Genomic DNA, 16,055 nt, shown 5'->3' on the forward strand with positions numbered 1-16,055 from the left:
TGAAGGAACTTGGTTTTGGCTCAGAGGCCGGATGTTGTGGTATCGAAACCTTTTCGACCGTCTTTTTTGGCTCCGAAGACACTTTTTTGCCTTTCAGTGTTCCGATGTCTCAGTGCCAACTCATTTCGGTGCCGCCCTCTCGGTGTTGAGATTGCTCTGACCCAGTGTCTCGAGGTCGAGTCTGTTCTGTGTCGGTATCTCGACCGGAGTCGGATGACTTCGACACATGCGTGCCCTTTTTCAGTGCCGATGGTCAGTCACCTAATTTTCGGGTTAAGCCATGGCCTGTTGGCGGTGGCGTCCCCTGGGCTTTTGTGATTTTTCCGTGAGTTTTGTGCAGTGACGTCTTACTCACGGTTCTCAGCGTCTGTTCGGGATCGACCTCGTCCGAGTCCGAATCCGCGATGGAGAAGGTTTCTTCTTCTTCCAAGTGTTGTTGTTGTCCTGCCTGCGCCGACGCCATTTGTAGTCTTCTTGCTCTTCGGTCTCTTATTTTTTTCCTGACCGAAACGCTCGACAGGCCTCGCAGGTATCCTCTTTGTGTTCGGGAGACAAACACAAATTACAGACCAGATGCTGATCTGTGTAAGGATACTTGTTGTGACATTCGGGGCAGAAGCGGAATGGGGTCCGTTCCATTAGCCTTGAAGAGGCACGAGGTCAGGCCGACCAGGCCCCGCCGGGGAATCGAAAACCCCGAAGGGCCACCGGAGCTCTCCAAATTTCGGTGTCGATCTGGTGTAACTAACCCGATACCGAACGCAAACAATACTGACGATTTTTCTGAGATTCGAACTAACTTTCCGAACCGAAACACGGAGCGAAGGGGAATACGTCCGAACTCGATGGTGGAAAAAAAAAAAACAATCAAGATGGAGTCGACGCCCATGCGCAATGGAGCCGAAATGGGAGGAGTCCCTCGGTCTCGTGACTCGAAAAGACTTCTTCGAAGAAAAACAACTTGTAACACTCCGAGCCCAACACCAGATGGCGGGATGTGCACAGCATGTGTATCTGCAGCTACACATGCCATCGAACATATGGAAAATGTCACTTACCCAGTGTACATCTGTTCGTGGCATTAGTCGCTGCAGATTCACATGCTGTGCACATCCCGCCATCTGGTGTTGGGCTCGGAGTGTTACAAGTTGTTTTTCTTCGAAGAAGTCTTTTCGAGTCACGAGACCGAGGGACTCCTCCCATTTCAGCTCCATTGCGCATGGGCGTCGACTCCATCTTAGATTGTTTTCCCCCGCAGAGGGTGAGGTAGGAGTTGTGTATGCTAGTAATAGTGCCCATGCAATGGAGTAATGTACATAATGTAGTTTAAAGTAATATATTTTCAAATTTACTAATGTTCAAGATCAACTTCTTAACGGCTACAGGCTCCCGGGGAGGCGGGTGGGCGCATGTGAATCTGCAGCGACTAATGCCACGAACAGATGTACACTGGGTAAGTGACATTTTCCGTTCGATGGCATGTGTAGCTGCAGATACACATGCTGTGCATAGACTAGTAAGCAGTTATCTCCCCAAAAGCGGTGGTTCAGCCTGTAGGAGTTGAAGTTGTTTGAAACAATGTTCGTAGTACTGCTTGACCTACTGTGGCTTGTTGTGCTGTTAACACATCTACACAGTAGTGTTTGGTAAATGTATGAGGCGTAGACCATGTAGCTGCCTTACATATTTCAGTCATTGGAATATTTCCTAGAAAGGCCATGGTAGCACCTTTCTTTCTGGTTCAGTGTGCTTTTGGTGTAATAGGCAGTTCTCTCTTTGCTTTAAGATAGCAGGTTTGAATACACTTAACTATCCATCTAGCAATGCCTTGTTTAGAAATTGGATTACCTGTATGAGGTTTTTAGAATGCAATAAATAATTGTTTTGTTTTTCGAATTAGTTTTGTCCTGTCAATGTAGTACATTAACGCTCTTTTGATGTCCAATGTATGTAGTGCTCTTTCAGCTACAGAGTCTGGCTGTGGGAGGAACACTGGTAATTCTACTGTTTGATTAAAGTGGAACGGTGATATAACTTTTGGTAAAAATGTTGGATTTGTCCGTAGAACTATTTTATGCTTGTGTATTTGAATAAATGGTTCTTGTATGGTAAATGCTTGAATTTCACTCACTCTTCTTAGAGATGTGATGGCAATTAAAAATGCAACTTTCCATGTTAAGTATTGCATTTCACAAGAATGCATGGGCTCAAAAGGTGGACCCATGAGTCGTGTTAAGACAATGTTGAGGTTCCATGAAGGAACTGGTGGTGTTCTTGGTGGTATTATTCTCTTTAGTCCTTCCATAAACGCTTTTATGACTGGTATCCTAAATAGTGAGGTTGAGTGCGTAATTTGCAATTAAGCTGAAATTGCGGTAAGATGTATCTTTATGGAAGAGAAAGCTAGCTTTGACTTTTGCAAATGTAGTAAGTATCTTACGATGTCTTTGGCAGATGCGTGTACGGGTTGAATTTGATTATTATGGCAGTAATAAACAAATCTGTTCTACTTATTTGCATAGCACTGTCTAGTGGTAGGTTTTCTAGCTTGTTTTATGACCTCCATACATTCCTGTGTAAGGTCTAAGTGTCCAAATTCTAGGACTTCAGGAGCCAAATTGCTAGATTCAGTGATGCTGGATTTGGATGCCTGATCTGTTGTTTGTGTTGTGTTAACAGATCTGGTCTGTTTGGTAGTTTGACATGAGGCACTACAGAGAGGTCTAGTAGTGTTGTGTACCAAGGTTGTCTTGCCCATGTTGGCGCTATTAGTATGAGTTTGAGTTTGTTTTGACTCAATTTGTTTACCAGATATGGAAGGAGTGGGAGAGGGGGAAAAGCGTAAGCAAATATCCCTGACCAGCTCATCCATAACACATTGCCCTGAGACTGATCTTGTGGGTACCTGGATGCGAAGTCTTGGCATTTTGCGTTTTCCTTTGTTGCAAATAGATCTATTTGTGGTGTTCCCCAATTTTGGAAGTATTTGTTTAGTATTTGGGGGTGAATCTCCCATTCGTGGATCTGTTGATGATCCCGAGAGAGATTGTCTGCCAACTGGTTCTGAATTCCTGGAATAAATTGTGCTATTAGGCGAATGTGGTTGTGAATCACCCAATGCCATATTTTTTGTGCCAGGAGACACAACTGTGTTGAGTGTGTCCCCCCTTGTTTGTTTAGGTAATACATCATTATCATGTTGTCTGTTTTGACAAGAATGTGTTTGTGGCTTATTATGGGTTGAAATGCTTTTAGCGCTAGAAATACTGCCAATAGTTCTAAGTGATTTATGTGAAACTGTTTATGCTGAGTGTCCCATTGTCCTTGGATGCTGTGTTGATTGAGGTGTGCTCCCACCCTATCATGGAGGCATCTGTTGTTATTACATATCGTGGCTCTGGGTCTTGGAAAGGCCGCCCTTGGTTTAAATTTATACTGTTCCACCATTGAAGCGAGGTGTATGTTTGGCGGTCTATCAACACCAGATCTAGAAGCTGACCCTGTGCTTGTGACCATTGTGATGCTAGGCACTGTTGTAAGGGCCGCATGTGCAACCTTGCGTTCGGGACAATGGCTATGCATGAGGACATCATGCCTAGTAGTTTCATCACCATTTTGACTTGTATCTTTTGTTTTGGATACATGGTCTTTATTACCTTGTGAAATGCTTGAACCCTTTGTGGGCTTGGAGTGGCAATCCCTTTTGCTGTGTTGATTGTTGCCCCTAAGTATTGCTGTGTTTGACACGGCAGAAGGTGTGACTTTGTGTAGTTGATTGAGAAACCTAGATTGTGGAGGATTTCTATGACGTACTTCGTGTGTTGTGAACACCGTTTTAGCGTGTTGGTTTTGATTAACCAATCGTCTAGGTACAGGAACACATGTATTTGCTGCCTTCTGATATGTGCAGCTACTACTGCCAGGCATTTTGTAAAAACTCTTGGCGCAGTTGTTATTCCGAATGGCAACACTTTGAACTGGTAAGGTACCCCTTGGAATGCAAACCTTAGGTACTTTCTGTGTGAAGGATGTCTCTGTATATGGAAATATGCATCCTTTAAATCTAGTGTTGTCATGTAGTCTTGTTGTTTGAGCAGTGGGATTACGTCCTGTAATGTCACTATGTGAAAGTGATCGGATTTGATGTATGTATTTAATGTTCTGAGATCTAGTATAGGTCTCAGACTCTTGTCTTTTTTGGGTATGAGAAAGTACAGAGAGTAAACTCCTGTCCCTTTGTGTTGGTTTGGTACTAATTCGATTGCTTCTTTTTGTAGCAATGCCTGAACTTCTAGTCGTAGAAGATCTATATGTTGTTTTGACATATTGTGGGTTTTCGGTGGGACGTTTGGAGGGAATTTGAGAAATTCTATGCAATAACCATGCTGGATAATTGCTAGGACCCAAGTGTCTGTTGTTATTTCCTCCCAATGTTTGTAATACTTGGTTAGTCTCCCCCCCACAGATGTTATGTGTTGGGGATTTGTGACTTGGAAGTCACTGCTTGTTTTGAGGAGTTTTGGGACTTTGGAACTTCCCTCTATTCTTTTGGAACTGTCCCCCTCTATATTGTCCCCGAAAACTTCCCCGCTGATACTGGCTCTGGTAAGTGGGTCTTGTTTGTGAGGTTGAGGGTTCTGTGCTTTGTCCTCGAAACCCCCCTCTAAACTGTGTTTTTCTAAATGTGCCTCTGCTCTGTGGGGAGTAGAGTGCACCCATGGCTTTGGCCGTGTCAGTGTCTTTCTTAAGTTTTTCGATCGCAGTGTCCACCTCCGGCCCAAACAACTACTGTCCGTTGAATGGCATATTCAGCACAGCTTGCTGTATTTCTGGTTTAAATCCTGAAGTACGCAGCCATGCAGGTCTCCTTATTGTTACTGCTGTGTTGACAGTTCTAGCAGCTGTGTCTGCAGCATCCATTGCTGACCGTATCTGATTGTTGGAGATACTTTGTCCTTCTTCTACTACTTGCTGCGCTCTCTTTTGGAACTCCTTGGGCAAATGTTCTATAAAGTGTTGCATTTCGTCCCAATGGGCCCTATCGTATCTGGCCAACAAAGCCTGTGAATTGGCAATACGCCACTGGTTTGCTGCCTGTGCCGCTACCCTCTTGCCTGCAGCGTAGAATTTTCGACTTCCTTTATCTGGAGGTGGTGCATCTCCTGAACTATGTGAGTTCGCTCTCTTGCGCGCTGCCCCTACTACAACTGAGTCCGGTGTTAGCTGTTGTGTGATGTACACGGGGTCTGTTGGTGGCGGTTTATATTTTTTCTCCACTCTTGGAGTAATGGCCCTTCCTTTTACAAGACTCCACTTGTTTGGAGTGTTTTAGCATTCCGGGTAGCATAGGAAGACTTTGATACTGGCTGTGTGTGGACGACAGTGTGTTAAAAAGAAAGTCGTCTTCAATGGGCTCAGCCTGCAGGCTGACATTATGAAATGCCGCTGCTCTCGACACCACCTGTGCGTAGGCTGTACTATCCTCTGGTGGCGACGGTCTAGCTGGATAACATTCAGGACTATTATCTGACACTGGTGCGTCATAAAGGTCCCATGCGTCAGGGTCATCTTGACTCATTCCTGTATGAGTTGGGGATTGCATCATTGGTGGAGTGGCTACCGGTGATGGTTGCGGAGAGCATTGTGGAGATGGTGGTGGGGTTACTTGTTTAGCCACCTTTGCCTGTGGCTGCTTGTCTTTTTCTTGGAAGGCAAGTTTGCGTTTCATTTTAATCGGAGGGAGAGTACTGATCTTCCCTGTTTCTTTTTGGATATGGAGCCTTCTCTGTGTATAGTCTGGCTCTATTGTTTCCAATTCTTGTCCAAATCTATGTTTTTTTATTTGTGTGGACAGTCCTTGTTCCTCAGTGTAGGAACTTGTTTTCGGTTCAGAGGCCGGATGTTTTGGTATCGAAACCTTTTCGGCTGCTTTTTTCGGTTCTGACGAAACCTTCTTTACTTTCGGCGTCGTGGTCTCTCGGGGCCGACCCATTTCGGTGCCGCTATCTCTGTCCCGAATTTGCTCGGAGCCACTATCTCAGGCCCGAGATTGCTGTGTGGCGGTATCTCGACCGGAGTCGGATGACTTCGCCACCAGCGTGCCCTTTTTCGGTGCCGATGATCGGTCACCTATTTTTCGGGTTAAGCCATGGCCTGTTGGCGGTGGCGTCCCCTGGGCTTTAGTGGTTTTTTCGTGAGTTTTGTGTTTCGACGTCTTACTCATGGTTTTTGGCGTTTCTTCGGGATCGATCTCATCCGAGTCCGATTCATGGATGGAGAATGTTTCTTCCTCCTCCTCGAAACGCTCTTGTCCTGTCGGCGCCGACGCCATTTGCAGTCTCCTTGCTCTTCGGTCTCTTAGTGTCTTTCTGGACCGAAACGCTCGACAGGCTTCTCAAGTATCTTCCTTGTGTTCCGGCGACAAACACAAGTTACAGACCAGATGCTGATCTGTATATGGATACTTGTTATGGCATTTTGGGCAGAAGCGGAATGGGGTCCGTTCCATCAGCCTTGAAGAGACACGTGGCCGGGCCGACCAGGCCCAGACGGGGATCGAAGAAAACCCCGAAGGACTACCGGAGCTCTTCCAAAGTCGGTGTCGATCTGTTTTAACTAACCCGATACCGAACACAAACAATACCGACGATTTTTCCGAGATTCTAACTAACTTTTCGACCTGAAACACGGAGCGAAAAGGAACACACCCGAACCCGATGGTGGAAAAAAAAAAAACAATCTAAGATGGAGTCGACGCCCATGCGCAATGGAGCCGAAATGGGAGGAGTCCCTCGGTCTTGTGACTCGAAAAGACTTCTTCGAAGAAAAACAACTTGTAACACTCCGAGACCAACACCAGATGGCGGGATGTGCACAGCATGTGTATCTGCAGCTACACATGCCATCGAACATATATATATATATATATATATATATATATATATATATATATTGAAAATGTCACTTACCCAGTGTACATCTGTTCGTGGCATCAGTCGCTGAAGATTCACATGTTGTGCGCATAGCCCGCCATCTGGTGTTGGGTCGGAGTGTTACAAGTTGTTTTTCTTCGAAGAAGTCTTTCGAGTCACGGGACCGAGGGACTCCTCCTCTTTGTCTCCATTGCGCATGGGCGTCGACTCCATCTTCGATTGTTTTCCCCGCAGAGGGTGAGGTAGGAGTTGTTTGTTAGTAATAGTGCCCATGCAATGGAGTGAATAAGTATGTACCTATTTAAGCTTTAATATATTTACAAATGTACAAAGTTGAAGCTAACTTCCAAACGGCTACAGGCTCCCGGGGAGGTGGGTGGGCACATGTGAATCTTCAGCGACTGATGCCACGAACAGATGTACACTGGGTAAGTGACATTTTCAGTTCGATGGCATCTGTCGCTGTAGATACACATGTTGTGCATAGACTAGTAAGCAGTTATCTCCCCAAAAACGGTGGCTCAGCCTGTAGGAGTGGAAGTAGTCTGAAATAAGGTTCTTAGTACGGCTTGACCTACTGTGGCTTGTTGTGCGGATAGCACGTATACACAGTAGTGCTTGGTAAATGTGTGAGGCATAGACCATGTGGCTGCCTTACATATTTCGTGCATTGGAATATTCCCTAGGAAGGCCATGGTAGCGCCTTTCTTTCTGGTTGAGTGTGCCCTTGGTGTAATGGGCAGTTGTCTTTTTGCTTTAAGGTAGCAGATTTGGATGCACTTAACTATCCATCTGGCTATACCCTGTTTCGATATTGGGTTTCCTGCGTGAGGTTTTTGAAATGCAATAAACAGTTGTTTAGTTTTTCTAATGTTTTTAGTTCTGTCGATGTAGTACATTAGTGCTCTTTTGACGTCTGATGTATGTAGTGCCCTTTCAGCTATGGAATCTGGCTGTGGGAAGAACACTGGTAGCTCTACCTTTTGATTTAGGTGGAACGGTGAAATAACCTTTGGCAAAAATTTGGGATTGGTCCTTAGGACTACTTTATTTTTGTGTAGTTGGATAAAAGGTTCTTGTATTGTAAACGCCTGAATTTCACTTACTCTTCTTAGAGATGTGATGGCGATGAGAAATGCAACTTTCCAGGTTAGCAATTGTATTTCGCAAGAATGCATAGGTTCAAAGGGTGGACCCATGAGTCTTGTTAAGACGATGTTGAGGTTCCATGAAGGAACTGGTGGTGTCCTTGGTGGTATAATTCTTTTGAGGCCTTCCATAAACGCTTTAATGACAGGTATCCTAAATAGTGAAGTTGAATGGGTAATCTGCAGGTATGCAGATATTGCTGCGAGGTGTATTTTAATGGAAGAGAAGGCCAGGTTCGATTTTTGTAAGTGTAGTAAGTAACCCACTACATCCTTTGGAGATGCGTGTAATGGTTGAATTTGATTATGATGGCAGTAGCAAACAAACCTTTTCCATTTGCTTGCATAGCAGTGTCTAGTGGATGGGCTTCTAGCTTGCTTAATGACTTCCATACATTCTTGTGTGAGGTTTAAGTGTCCGAATTCTAGGATTTCAGGAGCCAGATTGCTAGATTCAGCGATGCTGGATCTGGATGCCTGATCTGTTGTTTGTGTTGTGTTAACAGATCTGGCCTGTTGGGCAACTTGACGTGGGGTACTACTGATAGGTCTAGCAGTGTTGTGTACCATGGTTGCCTTGCCCATGTTGGTGCTATCAGTACGAGTTTGAGTTTGTTTTGACTCAATTTGTTTACTAGATATGGAAGGAGAGGGAGAGGGGGAAAAGCGTACGCAAATATCCCTGACCAGTTCATCCATAGGGCATTGCCTTGAGACTGCCTGTGTGGGTATCTGGATGCGAAGTTTTGGCATTTTGCGTTCTCCTTTGTTGCAAATAAGTCTATTTGAGGTGTTCCCCAACGTTTGAAGTAAGTGTTTAGAATTTGGGGGTGAATTTCCCATTCGTGGACCTGTTGGTGATCTCGAGAGAGATTGTCTGCAAGTTGATTCTGGATCCCTGGAATAAACTGTGCTATTAGGCGAATGTGGTTGTGAATTGCCCATTGCCATATTTTTTGTGCCAGAAGGCACAGCTGTGTCGAGTGTGTCCCCCCCTGTTTGTTTAGATAATACATTGTTGTCATGTTGTCCGTTTTGACAAGAATGTACTTGTGAGTTATGATTGGTTGAAATGCTTTTAATGCTTTGAAAACTGCTAGTAGTTCGAGGTGATTTATATGCAGCTTTCTTTGATGTACATCCCATTGTCCTTGTATGCGGTGTTGATTGAGGTGTGCTCCCCACCCTGTCATGGAAGCATCTGTTGTTATCACGTATTGTGGCACTGGGTCTTGGAAAGGCCGCCCTTTGTTTAAATGTATATTGTTCCACCATAGAAGCGAGAGGTATGTTAGGCGGTCTATTAACACCAGATCTAGAAGGCGACCCTGTGCTTGTGACCATTGTGATGCTAGGCACTGTTGTAAGGGCCTCATGTGTAGTCTTGCGTTCAGGACAATGGCTATGCATGAGGACATCATGCCTAGGAGTTGTAATATCATCTTTGCCTGTATTTTTTGTGTTGGATACATGCGTTGTATAATCTTTTGGAAATTTTGAACCCTTTGTGGACTTGGAGTGGCTATTCCCCTCGTTGTGTCTATTGTCGCTCCTAGGTATTGTTGTACTTTGCACGGCAGAATGTGTGATTTCGCATAGTTGATGGTAAAACCGAGTTTGTAGAGGGTTTGTATGACCTGATCTGTGTGGTGTGAGCACCCTGTCAGTGAGTCGGTCTTGATTAGCCAGTCGTCTAGATACGGGAATACGTGTATTTGCTGCCTTCTGATGTGTGCAGCCACTACTGCTAGGCATTTTGTGAAGACTCTTGGTGCAGTTGTTAAACCGAACGGCAATACTTTGAATTGGTAATGTATTCCTTTGAATACGAACCTTAGGTATTTCCTGTGCGACGGATGTATTGGTATGTGGAAATACGCGTCTTTGAGATCTAAGGTTGTCATGTAATCTTGTTGCTTTAGCAATGGTAACACTTCCTGTAGCGTGACCATGTGAAAGTGTTCTGATTTGATGTATGTGTTTAGTGTTCTGAGGTCTAGGATTGGTCTCAGTGTTTTGTCCTTCTTTGGTATTAGAAAGTGTAAACCCCTGTATTTGTTTGTGTATCTGGTACCAGTTCTACTGCGTTCTTTTGCAGTAATGCTTGAACTTCTATTTCTAGGAGGTCCGAATGTTGTTTTGATATATTCTGTGTTTTTGGTGGTATGTTTGGAGGGATTTGTAGAAATTCTATGCAATAACCATGTTGGATAATTGCTAAGACCCAAGTGTCTGTTGTTATTTTCTCCCACTCTTGGTAATACTGACTTATTCTTCCCCCCACTGGTGTTGTGTGGAGGGGATGAGTGACGTGTGAGTCACTGTTTGGTTGTAGGTGTTTTGGGGCCTTGAAATTTTCCCCTGCTTCTAGGGAATTGTCCCCCTCTGTATTGGCCCCGAAAGCCTCCCCTTTGGTACTGTCCCTGGTAGGTGGACGGTGTTGAATGTGAGGTACTGGCTTGTGTGGCTTGACCCCGAAACCCCCCTCTAAAGGTTGTCTCGCGGAAGGTGTTGAAAGTGCCTCTGCTCTGCGGGGAGTAGAGCGCGCCCATGGCTTTTGCAGTGTTAGTGTCCTTTTTTAGCTTCTCAATTGCCGTGTCCACTTCAGGTCCGAACAATTGTTGCTCATTGAATGGCATATTGAGCACCGCCTGCTGTATCTCTGGTTTAAAACCAGATGTTCGTAGCCACGCGTGCCTTCGTATGGTTACTGCCGTGTTAATTGTTCTTGCTGCTGTGTCCGCTGCGTCCATAGAGGAGCGTATCTGGTTATTGGAGATGTTTTGGCCCTCCTCAACCACTTGTTTCGCCCTCTTTTTTAGTTCTGTGGGTAGATGCTCAATGAGGTGTTGCATCTCATCCCAGTGGGCTCTGTCATATCGCGCTAGGAGCGCTTGAGAGTTAGCGATGCGCCACTGGTTTGCAGCCTGTACTGCGACCCTTTTACCGGCTGCATCGAACTTGCGGCTCTCCTTATCTGGGGGTGGTGCATCGCCCGATGTGTGAGAGTTTGCTCTCTTGCGAGCTGCCCCTACCACAACCGAATCTGGTGGCAGTTGTGAGGTGATGAAAGCTGGGTCTGTGGGAGGTGCTTTATATTTCTTTTCCACCCTCGGTGTTATTGCCTTACTCTTGACAGGCTCTTTGAATATGTCCTTTGCGTGCCTTAGCATTCCTGGGAGCATAGGCAGGCTTTGGTAGGTGCTATGTGTGGAAGAGAGGGTGTTGAAGAGGAAGTCATCCTCGACAGGCTCCGAGTGTAGAGACACGTTGTGGAACTCTGCTGCTCTAGCCACCACTTGTGAATATGCTGTGCTGTCTTCTGGTGGTGAGGGCTTTGTAGGATACGCCTCTGGACTGTTGTCCGACACTGGGGCGTCGTATAAGTCCCAAGCATCTTGGTCCTGGTCACCTTGGCTTAAGGTGGTGTGAGCCGGTGAATGTGACGGAGTCTGTGCCGGTGAAATGTGAGCTACAGGTGGAGGAGAGGGTGGCGGAGTTACCTTCTTCACCAGTTTTGTTTGTGGTGCTTGTTCTTGTTGGAATTCAAGTCTCCTCTTCCTCCTAATAGGGGGAAGGGTGCTTATTTTCCCTGTTCCACTCTGTATAAAAATCCGTTTTTGAGTGTGGTCCACCTCGGTGGATTGTAATTCCTCCTCGAATCTATGCTTTCGCATTTGAGAGGACAGTGATTGTTCCTCTGAATAGGAACCGGTAGTTGGCTCGGTTGCGGGTCGTTTTGGCACCGAAACTATGTCCACGCTCTTTTTCGGCTCCGAGGCGACTTTTCTCTTTTTCGGAGTCGAACCCTCTCGGCGTCGATCCTCCTCGGTGCCGCTGTCTCTGCGTCGAGCAGCTTCGGCTCCGCTATCTCGGCATCGATCTTTGTCGGCAGCACTATCTCGGTCCCGAGATGGCTGGGTGCCTGTGTCTCGACCCGAGTCGGACGATCTCGGCACTATTTCGGCCTTCTTCGGTGCCGATGGTCGGTCACCGATTTTATGGGTTGAGCCATGGCCTGATGGCAGTGGCGTCCCCTGGGCCTTGTCAGTTTTCTTATGTGCTATCTTCGACGTCTTACTCACTGTTTCATGGTCGTCGAATTCGTCCGAGTCCGATTCATGGATCGAGAAGGCTTCTACTTCTTCTTGTTCCTCGAAATCTCGGTGTCCTGTCGGCGTGGACGCCATTTGCAGTCTTCTGGCTCGGCCGTCACGGAGTGTTTTTCGGGACCGGAACGCACGACAGGCCTCACAAGTTTCTTCCCTGTGCTCGGGCGACAGGCACAGGTTACAGACCGAATGTTGGTCTGTATATGGGTATTTGTTGTGGCATTTAGGACAGAATCGGAACGGGGTCCGTTCCATCAGCGTCGATGTCACAGGCGGTCGGGCCGACCAGGCCCCGACGGGGGATCGAAAACTACCCCGAAGGGCAACGGAGATGTTATCGTATCGATTCGATGTCGATGCTATCTAACCCGATCCCGAACGCAACAATACCGACGTAATTTTCTGATTTTGAGCTAACTTTCCGTTCCGAAACCCGGAGCGAAAGGAACACGTCCGAACCCGATGGCGGAAAGAAAACAATCGAAGATGGAGTCGACGCCCATGCGCAATGGAGACAAAGAGGAGGAGTCCCTCGGTCCCATGACTCGAAAGACTTCTTCGAAGAAAAACAACTTGTAACACTCCGACCCAACACCAGATGGCGGGCTATGCGCACAACATGTGTATCTACAGCGACAGATGCCATCGAACATATATATATATATATGAGAGAGAGATATGGTAATTGTGTAAATCACAATGAAGATAAATTAATATAATGATGTGTAATAAATTAAATCATATCAATAAACATGTAAACTTTAATATTTATGAGATCTACACTAATTTCCCGTGATGAGCTAGTAATGTATTAAAGATTTGAAATGTATGAACATTTAGCAAATTGGAAGGGTAGGTGGTTATTCTTTAGTTGACTGTATCGTTATGCTCCTGTTCCTGCTCTCCTTATCTAAAGTAGGGGCACTTTTTTCTCTTGGCTTGTGCTTTTGGTGCCTTTGCCCAGTCAAGGTTTCCAACTTTGGAATTAGCCTCCTTTTCAGAGCTTGGAGTCTTCCAGTCATGAAAGCTACGGGCTGTATTAAAAGTTGGCTCCATGACGCTAGATACCTTTTAGGTATATAAACGAGGTATAGAATATGGGGGAAATGGTGCAGATCCCCATCTGCAGTCTGAAGGAGAGGTACACCTATGGCAGTTTTTAACTGTTCAGTCTCTGTAGAGTATTAGGGGTTTTGGCTTTGCAAGTACTAGTGACAGTTGCGGGCAGGTTCTTACATACCTCTATGGTTCTACCAAATCATGCAAAGGTGTGGACATAGAAAAGGCACAGGGGAGTGAAAATTCAAACGTTGAAAGAGAGAGGAAAAGCAACTTAATGGTTTAGTCCAAGAGACTTAAAACCGAATAAAAACTGATCAGCAAAGCATAACCAAACTTGAGCACACTACTATTACAGAAGCAAGATTTTGACTAATATATGATAAATGAAGACAGGCTTGAAAATCCTGCAATTAACTCTTGCACTAGGTGAAAAACTAACTGAAACAAAACTGAATGCAAGGGGTTATAATGAAAGAAGAAAGTCAGAAGAGATAAAAAAGCAGAAAAATAAAGCAGAAAGACTGTAAATGTTCACTGAAAGCAACTTTTCTAAAACATCTTCCGCAGCCCACCAAAGGGACAGCAAGTTATCGAGCACCTCATGCTGGAGAACTACATCAGAGGTTATCTGTACATTACACTCATAAATAACACACTGAGAAGTTCAGTGACTCACAGCCAACATTAATAAGTACACGATAAATGTGAAGCACATTTAACAAAGTTGATCTCTACCTGGATTATGCATCTTCCATCTCCTGTTCATGTTCTTCCTCCTCTTCATCCTCGTCATCGTCATCCCTATCTTTTTCTGCCATAAGAGTACCATCTTTGGAGATTTCCTCCATTTGTGCAAGCATGTCTGCCATCAGTGCCTCTTCTAGTCTCTTGCGAACCTGCTGCACAAGTTCTTCCTGTTTCCTTCAAAACCAACCAGAAGTAGATTTTTTTCCTAGTATTCACAACACTTCCAAATTAGGTGTACCTCTAAAAGCTGCCCAAAAGCCTACCCAGGAAAAGGCAAACTGCACGTTTGTTATGTTATAATGATTTGTTTAGCACAATAATTACCCTAGAGGGTATCCAGGATGCAGGTGTTTAAAAAACAGACATGCTTTTGTCTATAGTGGAGACATTTTCAAGGTACAGGGTAAAACACTCTCAAGTGGAACAACATGCGTTCAAAGACCCTCCAACATTGGCAAGTTATCAACGTTAAGGCACCTGCAATGAACATTCTTCTCCTCGTTGTAGATGTTGCTTCAGGATATTACCAAAGGTTTGATAAAAAGGACTGGTTGCAAGAAGTTCACTGTCCTCTCCAAAGTTACTGTGGTACAACTTGTGCATCAGCTTTTTGATTCTAAAGAATAACCCTGCATCTACTTTGTCACCACATAAATACACTGTAGCCAGAAATGGTGTATGCAGCAGTGGGGTCTTGCTTTGTCACACACATGCTGAAACGTGCATTTGGATTATTAAAAAGCACATGCATGTGCTTCAGTACAAAGAATCAATACTAACTGTTCCAGATCTATGGCTAAGGCATCCTTGCCCAGGCAGCCGGTCATTTTATCTTATAACTGTGGCATACACAAGCATTTTCTATCAGGTACTCTTGTTTTGTACAATGAGAAAGTAATTATTTGCATGTATTTTATTTTTCAAAAAGAGCATTACCCCAACTGTATTCAGCCCTTACCTGATGTCTTCATCTGTCACCATGAAAGCTTTGCAAAGGGGCTGTGAAGTGTTGAGCCAGACACCAGGATTCTTCTCCACTGCTGCAGACAGCTGCCCTGTGATTGGCATTGAGCTGGTGTGAAGGGCACTTGCAATAGCAGACAGAAGAGTTTCGTCTGTGCAACCAGGTCCCACGCCTAAAGTCAGATAAACAGCACGCTGTTAACGACGTCCAAAAATGAGCAAAGGAACACACAAACGCAGCCTAGCCAGCCTCAAAATTGCAAACCAATAGCTTCGGAATATTGCTAGCCCTCAGTCTTGAAAAGAGCAAAGTCTGGGAATACAACTAGTAATAGTGGGCATTTTATGTATTATCTACCTTTCCAATGGGTAGAATGCTGGTGGAATCTACATGCCCTGTTAAAAAAAAAATCAACGTGTCCATTTTAGTGCCCTGCAGTGAGGTGACAAATTATAGCACTAGTTTCAATATATCCAATCTCTGAAAGTACCTTCTCTGATTGTGCCTGGACTGATATTGTTTCAGGGTCTGGGTATCTGCGAGGGTCTTATTCTGCTTCTTTCCCCGCAAATCAACATAAACTAGCAGTGGCAGGAAGTGGTAGCTCCAGGCTTGGAAAGCTCAGAGAGTCTCTCAACACCACAAACCAACAGACACAGATAGGCCAACTCCTATCCAATCTCTTCCCACAATGAAATCAGTTGAACATTTACCTTGGACAAGGGCAGGTATAAAACTAGGGGTGGGAAGGGGCGCCTCTGCGAACTTGGGAATTCTTGAAAGTCGGTAACTCTGCACCAATTCAAAGACATATCTGCTATTCCGCTGTCACGACTTTCCTAAAGAACTGGGCCCCTCATTCATGTCTACAATGGTTTTACAACGATTCTCAAATGTATTAAATACATTTTTTTAAATATGTGAATGCATGAAACGCTTTTTTTTTTTTTTTTTAAATGAAGCTTCCGTGAAATTGTATTTAAAGTCGCATAATAGTTTAGCAAAAGTTTTTTTTTGTTTTTGTTTTTTTTTTATGTTGAAAGCCAAATGTGATGCACCTTGTTTTAAGGGATGCAACTTGAAACGTACT

General features: G+C 44.9%; 1 protein-coding gene across 4 annotated transcripts in view; it reads right to left on the reverse strand.

Annotated features, from left to right (window-relative positions):
* The window catches only part of MBD3 (methyl-CpG binding domain protein 3), a 44,906-nt gene that overhangs the window by 14,598 nt on the left and 14,253 nt on the right, over nt 1–16,055 (reverse strand). For all 4 annotated transcript variants that reach the window (XM_069215857.1, XM_069215860.1, XM_069215856.1 and 1 more), the window contains 2 exons: nt 14,960–15,137; nt 13,990–14,175 (listed from right to left, as the gene is read on the reverse strand). In XM_069215857.1, coding sequence (XP_069071958.1) covers nt 13,995–14,175; nt 14,960–15,137 — 359 coding nt within the window. In that variant the 3' untranslated portion in view covers nt 13,990–13,994. The remainder of the gene's footprint in view (nt 1–13,989; nt 14,176–14,959; nt 15,138–16,055) is intronic.

This window comes from Pleurodeles waltl, chromosome 12 (genome assembly GCF_031143425.1).
Source record: "Pleurodeles waltl isolate 20211129_DDA chromosome 12, aPleWal1.hap1.20221129, whole genome shotgun sequence".
Classification (NCBI taxonomy): Eukaryota; Metazoa; Chordata; class Amphibia; order Caudata; family Salamandridae; genus Pleurodeles; species Pleurodeles waltl.